The sequence below is a fragment of the Lolium perenne genome, chromosome 6, assembly GCF_019359855.2.
Source record: "Lolium perenne isolate Kyuss_39 chromosome 6, Kyuss_2.0, whole genome shotgun sequence".
Taxonomy (NCBI): domain Eukaryota; kingdom Viridiplantae; phylum Streptophyta; class Magnoliopsida; order Poales; family Poaceae; genus Lolium; species Lolium perenne.
The window spans coordinates 123709916-123726062 of record NC_067249.2 but is presented as its reverse complement, the minus strand read 5'-3'; the positions used below and the strand labels follow the sequence as shown (position 1 = coordinate 123726062).

The window sequence follows — 16147 nt, the reverse complement described above, 5'->3', positions numbered from 1 at the left end:
ATGAAGTTTGAACCCCTGGTCAAATTACTCTCACATGAAATACTTGGTGATTTTAAATCATGATAAGCATTGTTAAATAGTATGAGGTATTCTACCTCATTTAAATCATTTTCTCAAATGATGATGATGAATGGTTGACTTAGGTCAACATGATTTCATGTATGATTGTTTGAGAAGTTAAATCTTAAGAAGATTCAATGAGAGGAAATTATTCCTCAAGAACTAAATGGAAACTATCATTTACATATGTAATGAGAGGAAATTATTTCTCTAACCCTAAGTAAGAAAACCTTAGAGTAATTCTTGATAGAAATGCTAAGTGATGATGCTAGATCATTTGGAGTGAGCCATTAAGGCTAATTAAGGCTACTTAAGTATTGTTTGGTGATTGTATCCTCGTATTCGTGTATAGACGCTAGTACCGGAGAATACCAGGAAGAGGAAGGATTCTACCCAGAAGAAGAAGAGAACTTTGACCACCTCAACAACCAAGGCAAGCTAACACCTTTGCAAGCTCTATGGTTGCAAGCTAATATTCTTGCAAAGTGCAAAGCCCTTTGGGGCAAGGCACCATTAGTCTTACCTTTCTTACCACAAGCCTATCCCAAGTTTTTACCTTACAAGTTTTTACTTGTTTATTTAAAGAGTTACTTTTATAGTTAACTTTGGTCTAAGTTAAAGGAGGTTACTAGAGTAGCAAATTTAGTCTCAAGCTAGCCAAGCAAGATAGCACCCCTCATGATTAGTGCTAGTGCTAAATACTAAAACTGGACTACTCTAGGTGGGAACATGTGACTTGAACTGAATTTGAAACCTTGGAATGATGAGTCATTCCATTGAATGAATTTTGAAGTTGATTATGACTTGGAGAAGATGGTGAGTTTTGATAAAACTGATATTGGTTTGAATGCGATACCTTTCCAATATTGAGTACCCCCACAATACCTGATTATGGGTAGGGCTTAACTGGAAATTTATGCATCTTAGTATGAGTTCTCTCTAAACACACATCATAGGGGTTATGCCGAGGCTGCCTCCGTTGTTGAGAACTGATGTGAATTGAGGTGAATTGTACGGCCAAGCCCTGTGCAGTTCCCAGGTTGACAGTTGGTCTTCACTGGGAGGCCAAGCTCATGGGGAGAGGTGCTCATACTAGGGTTTGTAAGTGAAAGGTTATGGTTGATGATCCGCGTACTGTGTTACGATGATTCGGGGTAATCCCGACGGATGAAATCAAATGTTGTGGCACAAGTGTGCAACCTCTGCAGAGTGTAAACCTATTCGAATAGCCGTGTTCACGGTTACGGATGGTTGGAAAGGCCATACAGTTTCCGGTGTTAGATTCTTGGAAATACTTGGTGAAGTGAATGGTGAATGGTGACTTGTTTTGAATCACAACTTGAGTTGTGGGAATGACACTAATGTTCCCACTTGAGTTAGTTAGCACTTGAATAAAGTATTTTCTCAAAATACTTGTGAACTAAAATTAGCACCCCTTACTAGAATTGTTAGCACTTACACTAGTATTAGTTTGCGAGTACTTTAAAGTACTCACGGCTGTGTCCCTGGCTATTCAAATGGCCAGACTATGAAGAGGAGCAGAACTATCAAGATGACGGCAACCAAGATGTCTACGACAACTAGGGAATCTTCTGACGTCAGACGTTGGCCTGTGGACTAGAGTCCCTTCTATTTACGCTTCCGCTATGAACTTTGTGTCCGTTGATCAATAGATCAACTATTTGTGTAATATTGGATCATGTGATCTCTATTTGTAAGATGACTATGGTATGTAATGAATGATGACTTATGATATTCAACTGTTATGTCTCGCAACAACAATATTCCTGGGATTGCGATGTATGACATAACAGGCATATGGACATAAAAATCCGGGTGTTGACAATTCTGGATGGCTTACCGAGGGAACCCGAGAATCTGATACCAAGATGATAAGGGGGCCGATCTTCTCAGTAAGCAACGGTGGCGATGATGATCACGGGGTGATTGCAGCGGAGGTAACTTGATGAAGTGGATGATAACTTGTATGACGCAACGAGATCTCTCATTTGGTCTCTGTCGCCAGTGCAAGAGCTCTCAACCCTGCAAGATATTCGCAACTCCACACACTTGCGCATGTAGCCGCCGACCACGAAGCGGTAAGTTGCAACCGTCTAATTCCCAATGGAACAGCAGATCACACAAGACTTTCAGATCTACACAATATCAAGCAATATGGTGTAGGGGATTCCATAGTTTTGCATAACAAACAACTAAGAACTAGGGTTTAGCTTAAACGTGGTCTAAAGCAACTTGTGGGGCGTCCTGAGCACTTATATAGGCGTCCGGGACGACCTCATGTCGAAAAGATACAAAAATAACCGATCCAGAATAGATCTGGTAGAGACAGACTCGGACTCGGCCGGTCTGGAGGCCGGTCGACTTGGTCTGGGACCGGGCTGGCCGGTTGAAACCGGGCCAGGGACCGGGTGCCGACCGGACGAGTGGAATTCGGCTCAGTACCCCGCCCGGTCTGCGTCAGCAGAAAACCCGGTTGGCGCCGGGTGGATCCGGTGTGCCGCCCGGTCGGACCGGGCCAGGGACCGGGCGCGCCGGCGTGGCGGCCGGTCTGACCGGGCGTTGGGCCGGCCTGGACTGCGTCTTCCCTTCTCGCGCATGCCTCCCGCTCCTCCCTCGCGCATCCATGGAACATCTTCATGTCCAGCTCCATGTCCAGCTCCACGTCCATCTTCATGTCCAGCTGCTCCTTTCCTGCTCGTGCGATGCTTCTCTCCTCTTCATACATGATGATACATAAATAACAGGACTTAGGCAGTATAAAGTTCCCATCAATCAAAGTATCGTTTAGGAACAAGTTCACCTGTTGTTTAAGTAGTTTCGCACGAGCCCTTGTAATAGGTCTAATCCGAACTTCATTGGACTTGAGCTTCACAGCAGGTTCATCTTCAATTGGTAATGACGGAGGTAGTAGTGAGGTAAGGATGTCATCATCACTCATCGTGGACCTGTCATTATAGTTAGCTTAAACTTTTCTTAGTTGTCATCTCTTACTCCACTTTAGTCGCCAGTAAGCATGAACACATCAACAGCATAAAAAAGCAAAATAAATATTAAAAGTAGACATATAGAGGTCTCTCGCTGCCATCATCCCAACTACTCACCTATAAAAAAAAGTAGACAGTAAAATTATAAATCGTGCCTGCTGATGCTGTAATGTTTCCTTATATTTTCAGGTGTTCTCCTGAACTCGATCATCCACAAATTCGAGTAAGCATACATCATACAAATCACTATTACTTATGAAAGATCTCAGTACACCTAAATCTCCAAAATTATAGATCAATTCTTCGCTCATAAAGAACTCTAGATAAACCCCCTGACATAGAAATGTATTGAAAACTGACTGTCAAAGGGCATCATTTTAAGAGGAGACAAAACCATAAAATCAAGAAAGGATTTAATCAAACCAAGGATGGCTAATAAATAATTCTAGATAAATCCACTGGCAAATGAAATGTATTGAAGCATAACTATCAAAGGGCATCATTGTAAGAGGGTACACAATCACAAACCGAAGGGGGCAAAAATAACAACCTGAAGCTCATCGTCATCAACAATGGAATGAATAGTACCATGTATGCCTCCACAAACCTGGGCAGATTCATAGTCGCCTTTCCCAGATGCTTTGCCTTGCTCTTCACGTACAACGGAACTCCAAAAGTATCTCATTTAACGAACCAAAATCACCAAAAAGTTTCATTTAAAGCACACATCCATCCATATTATGACTGCAAATAAGATATGAGCAGTTATTGAAACATTTAAGTACGATACATGAGCAACAAAGTTGATACATGTGTCATCTTTGGCACGTCAAATATAAATCCATGTCTTGTTCTTCCTTCTCCAAATTATCCATGATTCTTATGAAGTGTGTAAACTTTGATGCTAAGGTTTCTCCTGACTCCTGCAACAACAACACCACATTGTCTCTCTCTTGGTCAGAACTCAAATGATATTGCACAAAGAGGATGTAAGAAAATGCATTAAAAATAAGAAGCCTCACTATTGTGTTTTCAAGCCCAACGTTGTTGTGATTTGTATCAATCATCCATGTTTGTTTGAGTCACAAGAGAGAGGGACGATGCCAGTGGATGCCACATATATCGGCCAAAATGACAACTGAATTACTGCTAGTCTGCAATCATGCTTGAAACATGCCACTTTGTGTAGTCGAACAGAATACAACAAAAATGTACATGTTCTTTGTTCAGAGAAGAATAATCCCGAGAACTGAAAGAAGTTTGAAGGACACAACCTGCACATTGTTCTCCTTGAAACCAAATTAAAATAGATAAAGGTCTACTTACTGGTTATATTCACATTTGTGTTTCTTGCGAATAAATTACAAATGTGTACATGACGTTTGGTTAAAAGTAATACTAATACAGAGAGAAAACTATTGGATTGACCTTTCATACTGAACTGTCACAACCCCTAGACACCTTTTTCAGGACCAATTGCTACCACTCTTCTCATTTTCTTCTTGATGCTACATCATAAACCAGTGAAGGTGAGTTTCTACCTAACATGGAAGTCCTAATCAAATTAGCTCACCAAACATTTTATTTGGTAGCCATAAATCACCTAAAACAAAGCTCCCTATTTAAGGCTCCCTAAATCTCATACATCATGAAGCATTCATCATTCATATTGGGGAACAATTCCAATAGGGCACTCGTCCTTTCTGCCATCTCTCTCTTATTAACTGCATTGTAAAAAATATAGTTCAAAATACTGCTGAATAAACAAACACCTAGCAGGATAGTAAGAAAAATCAATGAGAAACTATAACCTCAAGTGCAAACAGCCAAATGCAGTTCTCACCTAAAACTGCTAGAGACATGTATAAGTTCAAAAAGGCAGCCCACTTAGAGCAGTAATATTATGCAGCCAGATAGTAATCACAGGACATTAACTATCTTGGATAGCAGACATCCCCATTTCACACATCCACATGGCAACGTGACTTTGTGAGAGCCTTAGAGAAAATGCCAAAATCATATCTGCCTTGGCTATGATCTATGTAATGGGACACTATTTTTAATCAAGTGATGACTTGCCAAGCAAGTGAATGCACTCAATATGAAAATTATGCCGCACCCATGCCAAGTTAGAGGCTTATGGCTGATTGCTCAATCACAACTCATATTGTGCATGCCAAGGCCGGAGACATACATATCACTGTTTGTACATATGAAACATGACTCTGAGAGGACACCAATACATTTCTAGGGCCAAAAGGATGCTACACTCAACACAAAAATTGATTAGCTGATCAATTAGAAAATGACATGGATGCATGGTAGCGGCTTATGCAAACAACAGAAAAAAAAAAATCCAAATATCCTAAGCTACGGCACTTAATAATTTCATTACCCATTGGGATCAGTCACCTGCACACGAAACGCTCGTGTCTTCAGCCTTAGCACCAGTAGCTGCAGGCCACTGGCTGATCCATAATGCTTCGATTGCTGCGGGTGGAAATTTTTAATTATAGAACAAGCAATCAGGTAGAATACATTTTTTACAAATTAAAATGGAACACACGTTATCTGTGTTCATAAGGGTACCTTGAGGCGGTTGCACGCCACCACCAAACACAAGCTGGAAAAGGTTGGGAAGCGGCACAGACTCCCTCTTTCGAAGAGGCGAGCGATAAGCCTAGCACGCAGCAGCACACCATCGGTGACACACCACGCTACACGCGGAGGGACGGCCGCTAGTACTGTACCATGAGATAGATCTGGGGAGAGGACGACACAAGGAGGAGCATGATTTATGTTCTACCGATCAGTAATTGGGGCGGATGGAACGGTGAAATGGTGGAGCCGGATCCTGTCCGCCGGACGCTTAGGATATCCCGGGGGCTTTCTGTACCCTTCTTTAAATTTCTGCATGCAAGGATACTCATCATTCTATAGATCATGATCTAGCTCTCTGAAATCAATTTTGCTAGCTCTGCTTTTTCTTCACTAATAATCCTTGCGCTTCAAGTTTTGAACAAGCACACAACTTTTCTACATTTTTCAGATTCTGAATTTTCTTTTTAATTTAACCAATATTCTCTTAATGAGAAGAAAATTGTCAAAATAATAGAACCCATCTCCTAGACCAGTTCAAGGATGTTGAAAACACACGGTAGATAATTGCTGCCATCTTCATTCAGCAGATTTAATTCCCTAAGCAGCGGACTCTGTAAATTCAGTAAAACATCTTCTGGCCTAACACGATATTTAGAAAGAAATACAAAGAATCAAAACGTGCAACAATGAGCACTGTCAGAAAAGGCACTAAGCAAGCATGAGGAAACACAAATATCGTGCCAACAAACTCACAGGGATTTCCCATGAGTAATATATGGGCAACAAAAGGAATTACGGAAAAGACATTTGTTCCACGCTTTATTATCTAGAGGTTTCGTTTCTACTAATACCTATCATATTATTATGTAGTTGGGAAGGGCATACAAAGCAGGATATTAATCAAACATAAGGGGCCACACAACAAACGATGTGCATCTCACAAAGAACTGCACATGAACATTTATGTATGTTCCGCATATCGTCACAGAGCTAAAGGCAGAAGAGTGTCCAAACCTTGAAAACAAAAGACTCCTGGTCCAGTTTCTTGAAGCAAGCATTTTGACCATCAACCTTTCTCTATTTATGGATGAGTGGTCTGAATTGCACACACATTCTGACGTTGGAGTTTGACATCCTGGCATCAGTTCGGTTCACACAGCACCAATACATCAGCTCCTTGAGATAACTTGATTAATTTTCTGTAATAACAATGTAGTAATAATGTCAGTCCTTTATCTCCTTGAAGACATCCATACAATAAGAATCAGAAGATAGAACCCACAATGTCATATATCATTAATCTCTTGCGTACATTCTTTCAAACAGGTGACATGCAGTTAAGAGTTGTATGCCATATTGCCATGTAACTACATCATTGCATAAGTTAAGAACAATTTTTTAGTCATCTTCAGCATTTCTCTCTCAAATCTTAACTTATGTCCGAAGTTCAGTCCATTTACAGTTACCAAGTATTGTTCTGTATGTAGTTGTCTTTTGCCTCTGAAGTCTAATTATATGAGAAGAGATATCTGATGGCGATGTTTTCGTTCAAACTGAAGACGCCAAACCTGAAGAAAGCACGGCGTGCAGGGGATGTGTCCTGTAGGCCGGCCTCGCTTCCTGGAGTGCAAGGCGGCGCGAGTGTCTGCTTGCAGTTCGGCCTCCCTTCCCGGCGTGCAGGGCGAGGGCCTCCCGTGTAGGCTATCGCGGTGCTGTTGCGGACGGAATTCGAGTTGGATGGCGGGATCCTGGGAGGGTTGTGGTGTTGGGGGCGAGGCCGGCGTTGGGGATGGCGCGCTGTTGCTCGGCGGATTTCCAGTCAGCCGAGGGGAGGCCGATGGGCTGCGGCGGTAGGGCGGCAATGGTGGCCTGGTGGGACAACGAGTGCTGCGGCGACGGGATGGCGACGTTGATGTTTGGGAACGGTTCCTTCGCTAATCGACTAATTGTGAGTTAGTGGGAAAAATAATAATGTTTAGAGTTGTCCGCTCCCGTTAAACACGGAGACGGTGTGGAGCGTTGGATAGGTTGGTTAACCGGCTAACATTGCTTGGATCAGATCCTCTGGATCTTCTATTAGTAGAGATAGAGATGAGATTCAGGAGATTCAGCACGACAAGCAGAAGACCAGAGGGTGGTCGCCTAGTCCGGATCTCAGACAGATCGCCTGAGGACGAACTCAGCATCAACCGCTCATGTGACACGAACTAAAAACAGCCACTTGAGCATGGGATTGCTTGTTGCGTAGTGTTCCAGAAATATTTTGTTTTTGCCACACTAGTTTTTTATCAGGAGATTCAGCACGACAAGCAGAAGACCAGAGGGTGGTCGCCTAGTCCGGATCTCAGACAGATCGCCTGAGGACGAACTCAGCATCAACCGCTCATGTGACACGAACTAAAAACAGCCACTTGAGCATGGGATTGCTTGTTGCGTAGTGTTCCAGAAATATTTTGTTTTTGCCACACTAGTTTTTTACTTTTGCCCTATTGTTCCCTATAGTAGGTAACAAGTAACAACAGATTAACAAAAATTGACATTTTTTCTTTTAAGTAGGACAGCTGAAGATCTATCAGTAGGCAAAAACAGCAGGTCCAAAAAAAGAGGCAAAAACAGTGTTCACAATGCTAGAATTTAAACATCACATAACCAGTATAACTGCTAGATATAGGGAACTATCAAAACACAATAATGATAGCGATGAAACATCAAACACAAATGCAAACACAGGACAGTAGTAATAACTACCAGTATAATAACTGCAAATTCCATATCTCTTACTACATCACGAGTTCACGACAAACGGCAAAATTTAATACCAGCAGCACAGTACCATGTCTTTCGATGTGCTCACACACTTAGACAACGCAACGGAAACAAAGCACAATATATAGCAGAGCTCTTAAACAATAAGGACAAGTAGAGCAGGTAAGGTATAATGACCAAAACTTAGAGCTTGTCCTCGAAATCAGACAGAGGAGTCATCTGTTCCTTGAGCCCCTTCCTCTTGCGGATTTCCTTCACAAGGTTCGCAGACTGAGAGTCGGCCTCCAGAGGATCAGAATTCATCACCTCCCAATGGTCAAACACGCACTGAGGGAAAGCCTGGCCAGATGTGGCGGCCCTGAGGGTGGCCGAGAAACCAAATGACTCGATGACAGGGAGGTAAGCCTTGATGTTGTACAGTGGGGTACCTGGCCTCTGCATCTCCTCAAACACGTGCCCTCTCTTCTGGTTCAGAACGCCATAAATGCCACCAAGTGCATTCTCCGGGGCCTGGATCTCAACCAGGTACACCGGCTCCAGCAGCCTTGGCTTAGCAGTGAGCTGGGAGGCAAAAATGACCCTCCTGGCCGTTGGGATAACCTGGCCACCACCCCTGTGAATAGCGTCAGTGTGGAGAACAACATCACAGACCTCAAAGCAGATGCCGCGCATGTTCTCGTCAGCCAGTGCACCTTCCTTCGATGCCCACTGGAAGCCAGCAACAACAGAGTCCTTGATCTCATTCAGGTACTGCACTCCCTTACACATGTCAACAACCATGTTCGGGCCGGTGGTCTCAGGTCCAAAGCACCAAATCTTCTTGGCAAGATCCTTGTCCCACCCAAACTCCTGAGAGAGGATCTGGGAGCGCACCTTAGGATCATCACGTGGGCCAATGCGTCCTTCATCAATCGCCTCAGGCAATCCCTCCTCCAACGGGCGAGCCTCCATGTAGAGCCTGTTGTGCTTGTTTGGGGACTTGCTCATAACAGTACGGCATGACTTGTCCATAACAGTCTCACGGAAGGAGACAACAGGAGGGGAAACAATAATTTCAGCACCACCCATGAAGTCATCCTGCAGATCCTTCAAGCAAATCTCAAGGTGAAGCTCGCCAGCTCCAGCAATGATATGCTCACCAGACTCCTCAATAGAGCATAGGACCATAGGATCAGACTTGGCCAGACGCTTCAAACCTTCAACAAGTTTAGGTAGATCAGAGGCCACCTTGCACTGAACAGCAACACGCACAACAGGGGACACAGAGAACTTCATTGCTCTGATTGGACAGGCATCAACTTCCTTCTCGCCTGTCAGGGTCGCATTCTTCGTGATGAACTGATCCAAACCAACCAAAGCAACAGTGTTACCGCAAGGAACATCCTCCACGGACTCTTGTTTCTTTCCCATCCAGATAACAGTACGCTGGACACTCTTCGTGTAGAGATCTTTCTTCTGGCCAGGAACAAAGTTGGGACCCATGATACGGACCTTCATGCCAGTTGCAATCTTCCCAGCAAAAACACGGCCAAAGGCAAAGAATCTGCCCTTGTCAGATGCTGGAATCATCTTGGAAACGTAGAGCATAAGAGGACCGTCAGGGTCACAGTTTCTGATAGCATTTGCATATACATCATCAAGAGGGCCCTCGTACAAGTTCTCAACACGATACCTCTGAGCCTTCGAGGGAGAGGGCAGGTGATACACCATCATCTCAAGAAGAGCACGACTGGCAGGCAGCCAAGTTTGCATGACACGCTTCATGAGAGGCTTGCCCATTAGGTCCTTCTCATCATTCTTCATGGTAATACCAAGCTTCTTCAACATAGGCCACAACTTATCCTTCTGATCATTCATGCAGATCTCAATGATTTGCTTGATGGGGTCATAGCAGAACTGAACAAAACCCCTCTTGCAGGTGGCTGAGCCAGTGTTCTTTGTCGTCCATTTCTTTGTGGCTGGGTCAAAGAAGTTCTCACCCCACAGCCTCTCCATCATCTTTGATTCATCAACTCCAAACTTGGAGGCATACATCTTGGCAAAATTGGTTAGGGTAAAGGCCCACCCGTGCAAACCAGCAGAGAATGCAACAGTCCCCTTCTCTGGGTACACTTGGACATCACCAAGGAGCACATCTTCATATGTTGCCATGATGACATTGGCATTTTCAATGACGCGGGAGAAAGTCTGATAGGCTTCCTCACCATCCACTTGAAGCTCAAGGAAACACCTGTCCATCTTGTTGACAGTCAGGACAGGTCTAATCCTCTCACCAAGAGCCTGGCGCAGTACAGTTTCAGTCTGCACACAGACACCCTCAATACAGTCAACAACCACCAAAGCTCCATCAGTAATACGAAGAGCAGCTGTGACTTCCGAAGAAAAGTCAACGTGGCCAGGTGAATCAATCAGGTTGATCAGGTATTCGTTCCCATCCCTCTCCCCCTTGTAACTTGCAAGTGATTCATCGGTCATCTCATAGAAAAGAGAGATACCAGTGGATTTGATTGTAATACCACGTTCTGCCTCATCTGCACGGGTATCAGTCATGCGAACATCACCAGCAACTTCCTGGGCAATAATCCCAGCAGCTGCCACAAGGGAATCCGTAAGGGTAGACTTGCCTGCAAATAGTACTTAACTAATCAGAACAGTACAGAATTAGCATTCAAAAAAATACATAAATCAGATTTCCAACATAATTTTATAGGAATTCAAAATTTGACATACCAACACATCAAACAGATAGGATCACCCAATATTATGAAATCTTGAAAACCAACTAATGGAAGTGTGTAACAAGATGGAAACAGAACAAATCTAAAATATAGTACAAGCACTTGGAGAAGTTTTATCTAATAGGACAAGATCGCACTAAAGCACATGCATATACAACTCAATTTTATGTTATGAAGTAGAACAATGTAGAGTAATCTGCTCATATAGTAGTCCAGAGGGTAGACATTCACCACTAAAATTGATTGCCCTCCTTCAGATATAACAGATAAGCAAATAACTGTTTTTCACTTCATGAAAGTAAACATCAAATAAATAATCAGCCATAGTAATCAACGCCATGGCACACGATCAGCAGAATTGATATTTGCAGGAGGGGGACAAAAGGACAATGTGGTATAAAGACCAAATTAAACAAACCATATAATTTATAATAAACAGCATAGACATCAAAAACAAGTTAGAGAATGCAACTAGCCATAAGACACACAGTTGTGCACATACCATGGTCAACATGAGCAATAACGGACATGTTGCGAATATTATTCTTTTTGTCCATAATTCGACGAAGCTCTTCTGCTGTGAACTTCACCATCTTGGCTGCTTTTTGATATCACGCTGGGAGTATAAGTTCTGTTTCAACAATGCATCAAGAGTTGTTAGAAAATACCAGAAGATACTCACATAATCATTCATAAGAAGTTCATACAGATGCAGAATGTAATCGTCATGTAGCCTGTACTAACACCCCTAAATACTAAAATAGAACGAAAATAAAGCATCTCCCATTGTACAAATTAAAGTATGTGATATAACTGCATGATGTAACTCAATTGTCAACCTATTTAGCATGAGCAGAGAAACAAATCAAACAGGTTAAGGCAATCAAGGCAGCACTGGCACAACCCTACAGCTTGAACATTCTAGTGAACCCCGTGAACAGGTAGCACAATAGCCAAAAGTAAAATAAGAATACACCGACTTCACTTTGAACAAAGTAGATCGATGCCCACCGCTGAACTCAACGGAACGTCAGATCGATGTGAAACTCAAAGTTAAAAATAATATCTACGTAGCCAACATTACATATAACACATTAATGACAAGTAATAATTGGTCGGTCGATGCATGGTTAAAACGATGAGCGTCTGCTTAATTACAAGCAAATCAGTCATCCAACACCTGAGCAGGACGAAGAAGCAACACAAAACTAAACGTCCTACAAAACAAATCGAACCAAACTGGCTTATTATTTCTACACGGCCAACAGACGAATCGGGACGATTACGGGGGGAACCAGCTCGGTACCTATCGCATATATACAAAGCTGGATCGTAGAACGAGAGTAGGAGGCACCTAAAATTCTTCCAAGCTTCGAGGTCAACGCAACCCCAGCAGCTTCCCGCGCTAGGAAAAAAAGTGGAACTAGCGGGCATCCAGCGTGACTAGAACTAGAATCGACTGGCTAACAGCCCTACGGATGCATCAACGAGCTCCAGGAAGCAATCAAAGCGAGGAGGAGAAGTAAAGAGGGTAAGTCTCACCTTGGGGCTTGGCCTCCTCCTCACGATCCAAGAGGAGAGAATGGGATGAGATGAGGAAGCGGCGGCGGGGAAGTGGAACAAGCACTGATAAAACCCTAGAATCGGCTTGTGCTCGTCAATATATATATGGGTGGGCTCGTCGCGGGCTGGTGACTCCTGGGCTGGGCCTCTATGACTACGGTCCATGAGGCGGCCGTTGATTTAGTTTCTCACTGAGGAAATGTCGTGATTTCATGACATGTCATTTAGTAGAAAATAAAATGACGTGACGCGCCCGTAAAGAAATATGGTCACGCATTTAGAATGCATTATTCGATGCAGTAACCCGCAAGTTTTCTTGACCAGCTCCTGCATTACTTGAGACTAAGAGAAGATTGGGGGAGAGTACGAATTAGTTAACAGTAAAACTGAACCACCTAGGAGGCATCACAGCGATTTCACTCTCTGTGCAGATCATTCTTGTATTCGCCGAGCCTCGGTGAGTTTCGTTCGTGCGTTCGCTCCAGCTGGGCCGGCCTACGTTTAAGGGCTGCTACTCCCTAGATCGAATTAGGCGATTTCTCGTTGTTCGGGCCGCCGGAACTTCAAATGGGCCGCACCTGCCTGAGACCTTCCCTTGTTTTCTTTCCTCTCCCCACGCCCCGCTGTCGTTTCCCCTTCGCCTCCCACAAGAATGTAGGGCACCTCGCACCTCGCGCGATTGACGCCGGCTGGCCGGCGACGCGACGCCAGCATATGCGCCGCTGAGAGAGGGATACGGAGGGATGCTTCTAATTGCGATCTGGGGCTTTTGCACGGCGGCGGTGGCCTTGTAGCCGTCCTGTCCCACACGGCGACCAACACTCCGTCAGCCACGGAATTCATTGAGTAGGAGGTTCCAATACCTTGCAGATTTTGATAAGTATTCTCACACGCCATCGTATCCTTTTGGTTCAATACTCAGGTCCGGTCTCGATTCGCTATGACATTTCACTTAGTTGTTGTATATGGTTGTATTCCTAAGCTACCAGTACCAGTATGATTCGGTGTGGCTTATGTGTCAAATCCAATGGGGACGAGATTTTCTATTTCCAAATCCATCCAGAACAGTTATGCTAAATTTTTGCATCTTTCTGCAGGATGATATGTGTACGGTACTGTCTATCCCCAATTCACGATGAGGAAACCGGATGAAGACGACACATCAGTCCTTCACCATTCTCACCTAAACCTTTCTCAGTTCGTATGTAATACTTTACGTCCATATGCCTTTTAAGATTTGCAAAATATTTTTCCTGGTAGTCAGAGCAATCAATGTACAGCAGTGGTGATCATCACATAATGTCCATGCTACATGCTGCAGACACAACAAAGAGCATCACAGCAGATGCACATTTGCGTGGTTTCAGGTGAATCAAAGTAGTATGTTCTATTGTTGGAGTGAAGTTTGCTAGGTTTCCGATTAACCCGGCATGACTATAGTCTGGGGCTTGGTTGATTTTTTTTTTCTGTATAGTTCAGTTATCAAACATAAGTTTCTTGTAGTAGTGTAATATTGTAATGATGGCTTAGTCTTTTTACTGCAGAAACTTGCTGGATTGGTTATACGTTTTCTCTAATAATTAATTGTTGCAACAACTGTTGTTTAACCTGTACTTGATTACCTTGGCTTGCAAAAAAAAAACTGCGTTTTTCAACAATTTATATGATTTTTGGCTGTTGCCCTGATCATTGGTATTGAGATGCAGGTAGATGGTCTCATGCAGATCTTTGTTCCTGAAAAATCTGGGTACAGACAGATTCCTTCTGATTGATACTGTTTTTTTTGTACCAACTATCAGCCCAAAGCATTATACAGTGGTTTTTGTCTTAGTTCGGGGAACCCTAAACCTCATGAGTTTCAACTCTTCCCTAATTATTATTTTTCTAATTTTTTTTTGGGGAAGAAGATAGTGATATTAATACTCCGTTCTTACAGAAAGGTTCAGAAACAAAGGCAAAATTACAGAGAAGTCCTTCTGGATCCCGTCAACGCCGACGCCCAGGAGCTGTCGGTGGCGCGCCGCTGCCGCTGCTCCCTCTTCGCCTTGGATCGGAGCCAGCCCCATGGCAGCTGGGAAGTCGCCGAGCACCGGATCCATGGATCCTACGCCTGGAATCGCCGCCGACGACGCGGAGCATCTTGAAATCACCATCGTCTTCAACTTCAGACACCGGATCCTCCACCTACACGGATCCGGACGGGGCACGAGGAACTCGCCGCGTCCGCAGACCGCCGAGCTCGGGGAAGTCGAGCGCTTGACGAAGAAGCCCCGAGGAGCGCCGTCGCCGGAGAGGAAGCGCCGCGACACCAAACACCCCGCCGACAGCACCACCGCCTCCAAGACGCCGCCGGCCGGGACCCAACCTAACTCTACACTATATACAAGCCGAGATCCGTGGTTTCCCCACCCTCCCGCCGCCGGAGCGGCCGCCGGAGGAGGAGGAGACCACGAATCGCCGGCGAGCAAGGTGAGAAGACCGGGAGCGCTCACAAAATCGCCTCTCTCTACTGTAGATGGGAGAGGGGAACGGCCAAGGTCCGTTGGGTGTGATTATTTTTCTAATTTGTTGTACGTGCTCTCAGTCCAGGTATTGGAGAATGGAGACTACTTGTGGTGGTATGATGTATGTAAGCCTGAAGCTCATGTTTTGCAATGGCTGTCGGATATATGTTAGTTTACCTATACTCTCATCATATTATCCATGAATGAGTGTCCACGATTTACAAAGTTTGATGCTATTGGCTTTGTCTATGACTCATACCATGCCACTCTTTGTTATTGTTGTTGAAGATTAAAAAAATAGCCATTGTGAAAAATATATATGATCTGCTAACTCACACAAATTACATGTGTTCCATAAATTATTGTACCTAACCCTTCTTACACAAATAAAAGTGTTTTCATGGATGAGGAAACTCAGAACAAAATATAGTTGGTAATTGTATGTCACTTCAGAATTAGCATATATGTATTGCTGAAACAAAGCAGGATAAGTTGATTTTATCCCCTCTGCAACTGAATTTGCCTATGAATATATTAACTTACCTCTAGCAATTGGTTCATGCAAATTTTGTGCGGAGATAGATGAGATGTTAGTGTGGACAGTTTCTTCCTCCTGATATGAGCTTATCTTCTGTTATAAAGTAACTAACCACTAGACTGTATAATATCACTAGATGAGTGTGCTCTATTTGCTTAAAAAGTTATACTTTCTCTATCTAACACATAATTTGTGCTGTAAATAAAATACTGTTGTATGGTTCCTTGTGTTCCATTTCAAAAGAAATCTTAGTTTTTGACTGCAATTAATCTCTACTCCTATGATGCATAGCTACGGATGGCATGTATTGATCAAATCCTAAATGTGCCCTACATTAAGAGGTTGTGATGACTTACCATGTTTGTATGTTTT

At 43.6% G+C, this 16147-nt stretch overlaps 1 protein-coding gene and 2 long non-coding RNA genes across 4 annotated transcripts; 1 reads left to right on the top strand and 2 right to left on the bottom strand.

The window, feature by feature from the left end:
- Positions 1–2150: 2150 nt before the first annotated feature.
- On the bottom strand, positions 2151–7710 carry LOC127334644 (uncharacterized). 2 transcript variants are annotated; one of them, XR_007872325.2, is made up of 6 exons: positions 7235–7710; positions 6681–6865; positions 5655–5975; positions 5461–5555; positions 4088–4789; positions 2151–3988 (listed from the first exon to the last, which is right to left on the bottom strand). It is a non-coding gene; the product is annotated as an uncharacterized lncRNA (long non-coding RNA). The 2 variants fall into 2 exon arrangements; XR_007872326.2 differs by having other exon boundaries at positions 5478–5555; positions 7235–7709.
- Positions 7711–8401: 691 nt separating this feature from the next.
- LOC127334645 (elongation factor 2) lies at positions 8402–12843 on the bottom strand. Its single transcript, XM_051361164.2, has 3 exons — positions 12713–12843; positions 11673–11801; positions 8402–11056 (listed from the first exon to the last, which is right to left on the bottom strand). Exons 2-3 carry the CDS (start codon positions 11761–11763, stop codon positions 8616–8618), a joined length of 2532 nt encoding a protein of 843 aa, XP_051217124.1. The 5' UTR covers positions 11764–11801; positions 12713–12843; the 3' UTR covers positions 8402–8615.
- A 520-nt stretch (positions 12844–13363) lies between these two features.
- LOC127334646 (uncharacterized) lies at positions 13364–15551 on the top strand. The gene is made up of 2 exons (XR_007872327.1): positions 13364–14480; positions 15318–15551. It is a non-coding gene; the product is annotated as an uncharacterized lncRNA (long non-coding RNA).
- Positions 15552–16147: the final 596 nt, after the last annotated feature.

Bases quoted from the DNA above. Each gene is read 5' to 3' on its own strand.
- LOC127334645 (XM_051361164.2), bottom strand. From the start codon at position 11,763: ATGGTGAAGTTCACAGCAGAAGAGCTTCGTCGAATTATGGACAAAAAG. The intron at 11,057-11,672 runs GTATGTGCACAA...TACTATTTGCAG, and splicing joins TATTGCTCATGTTGACCATG to GCAAGTCTACCCTTACGGAT.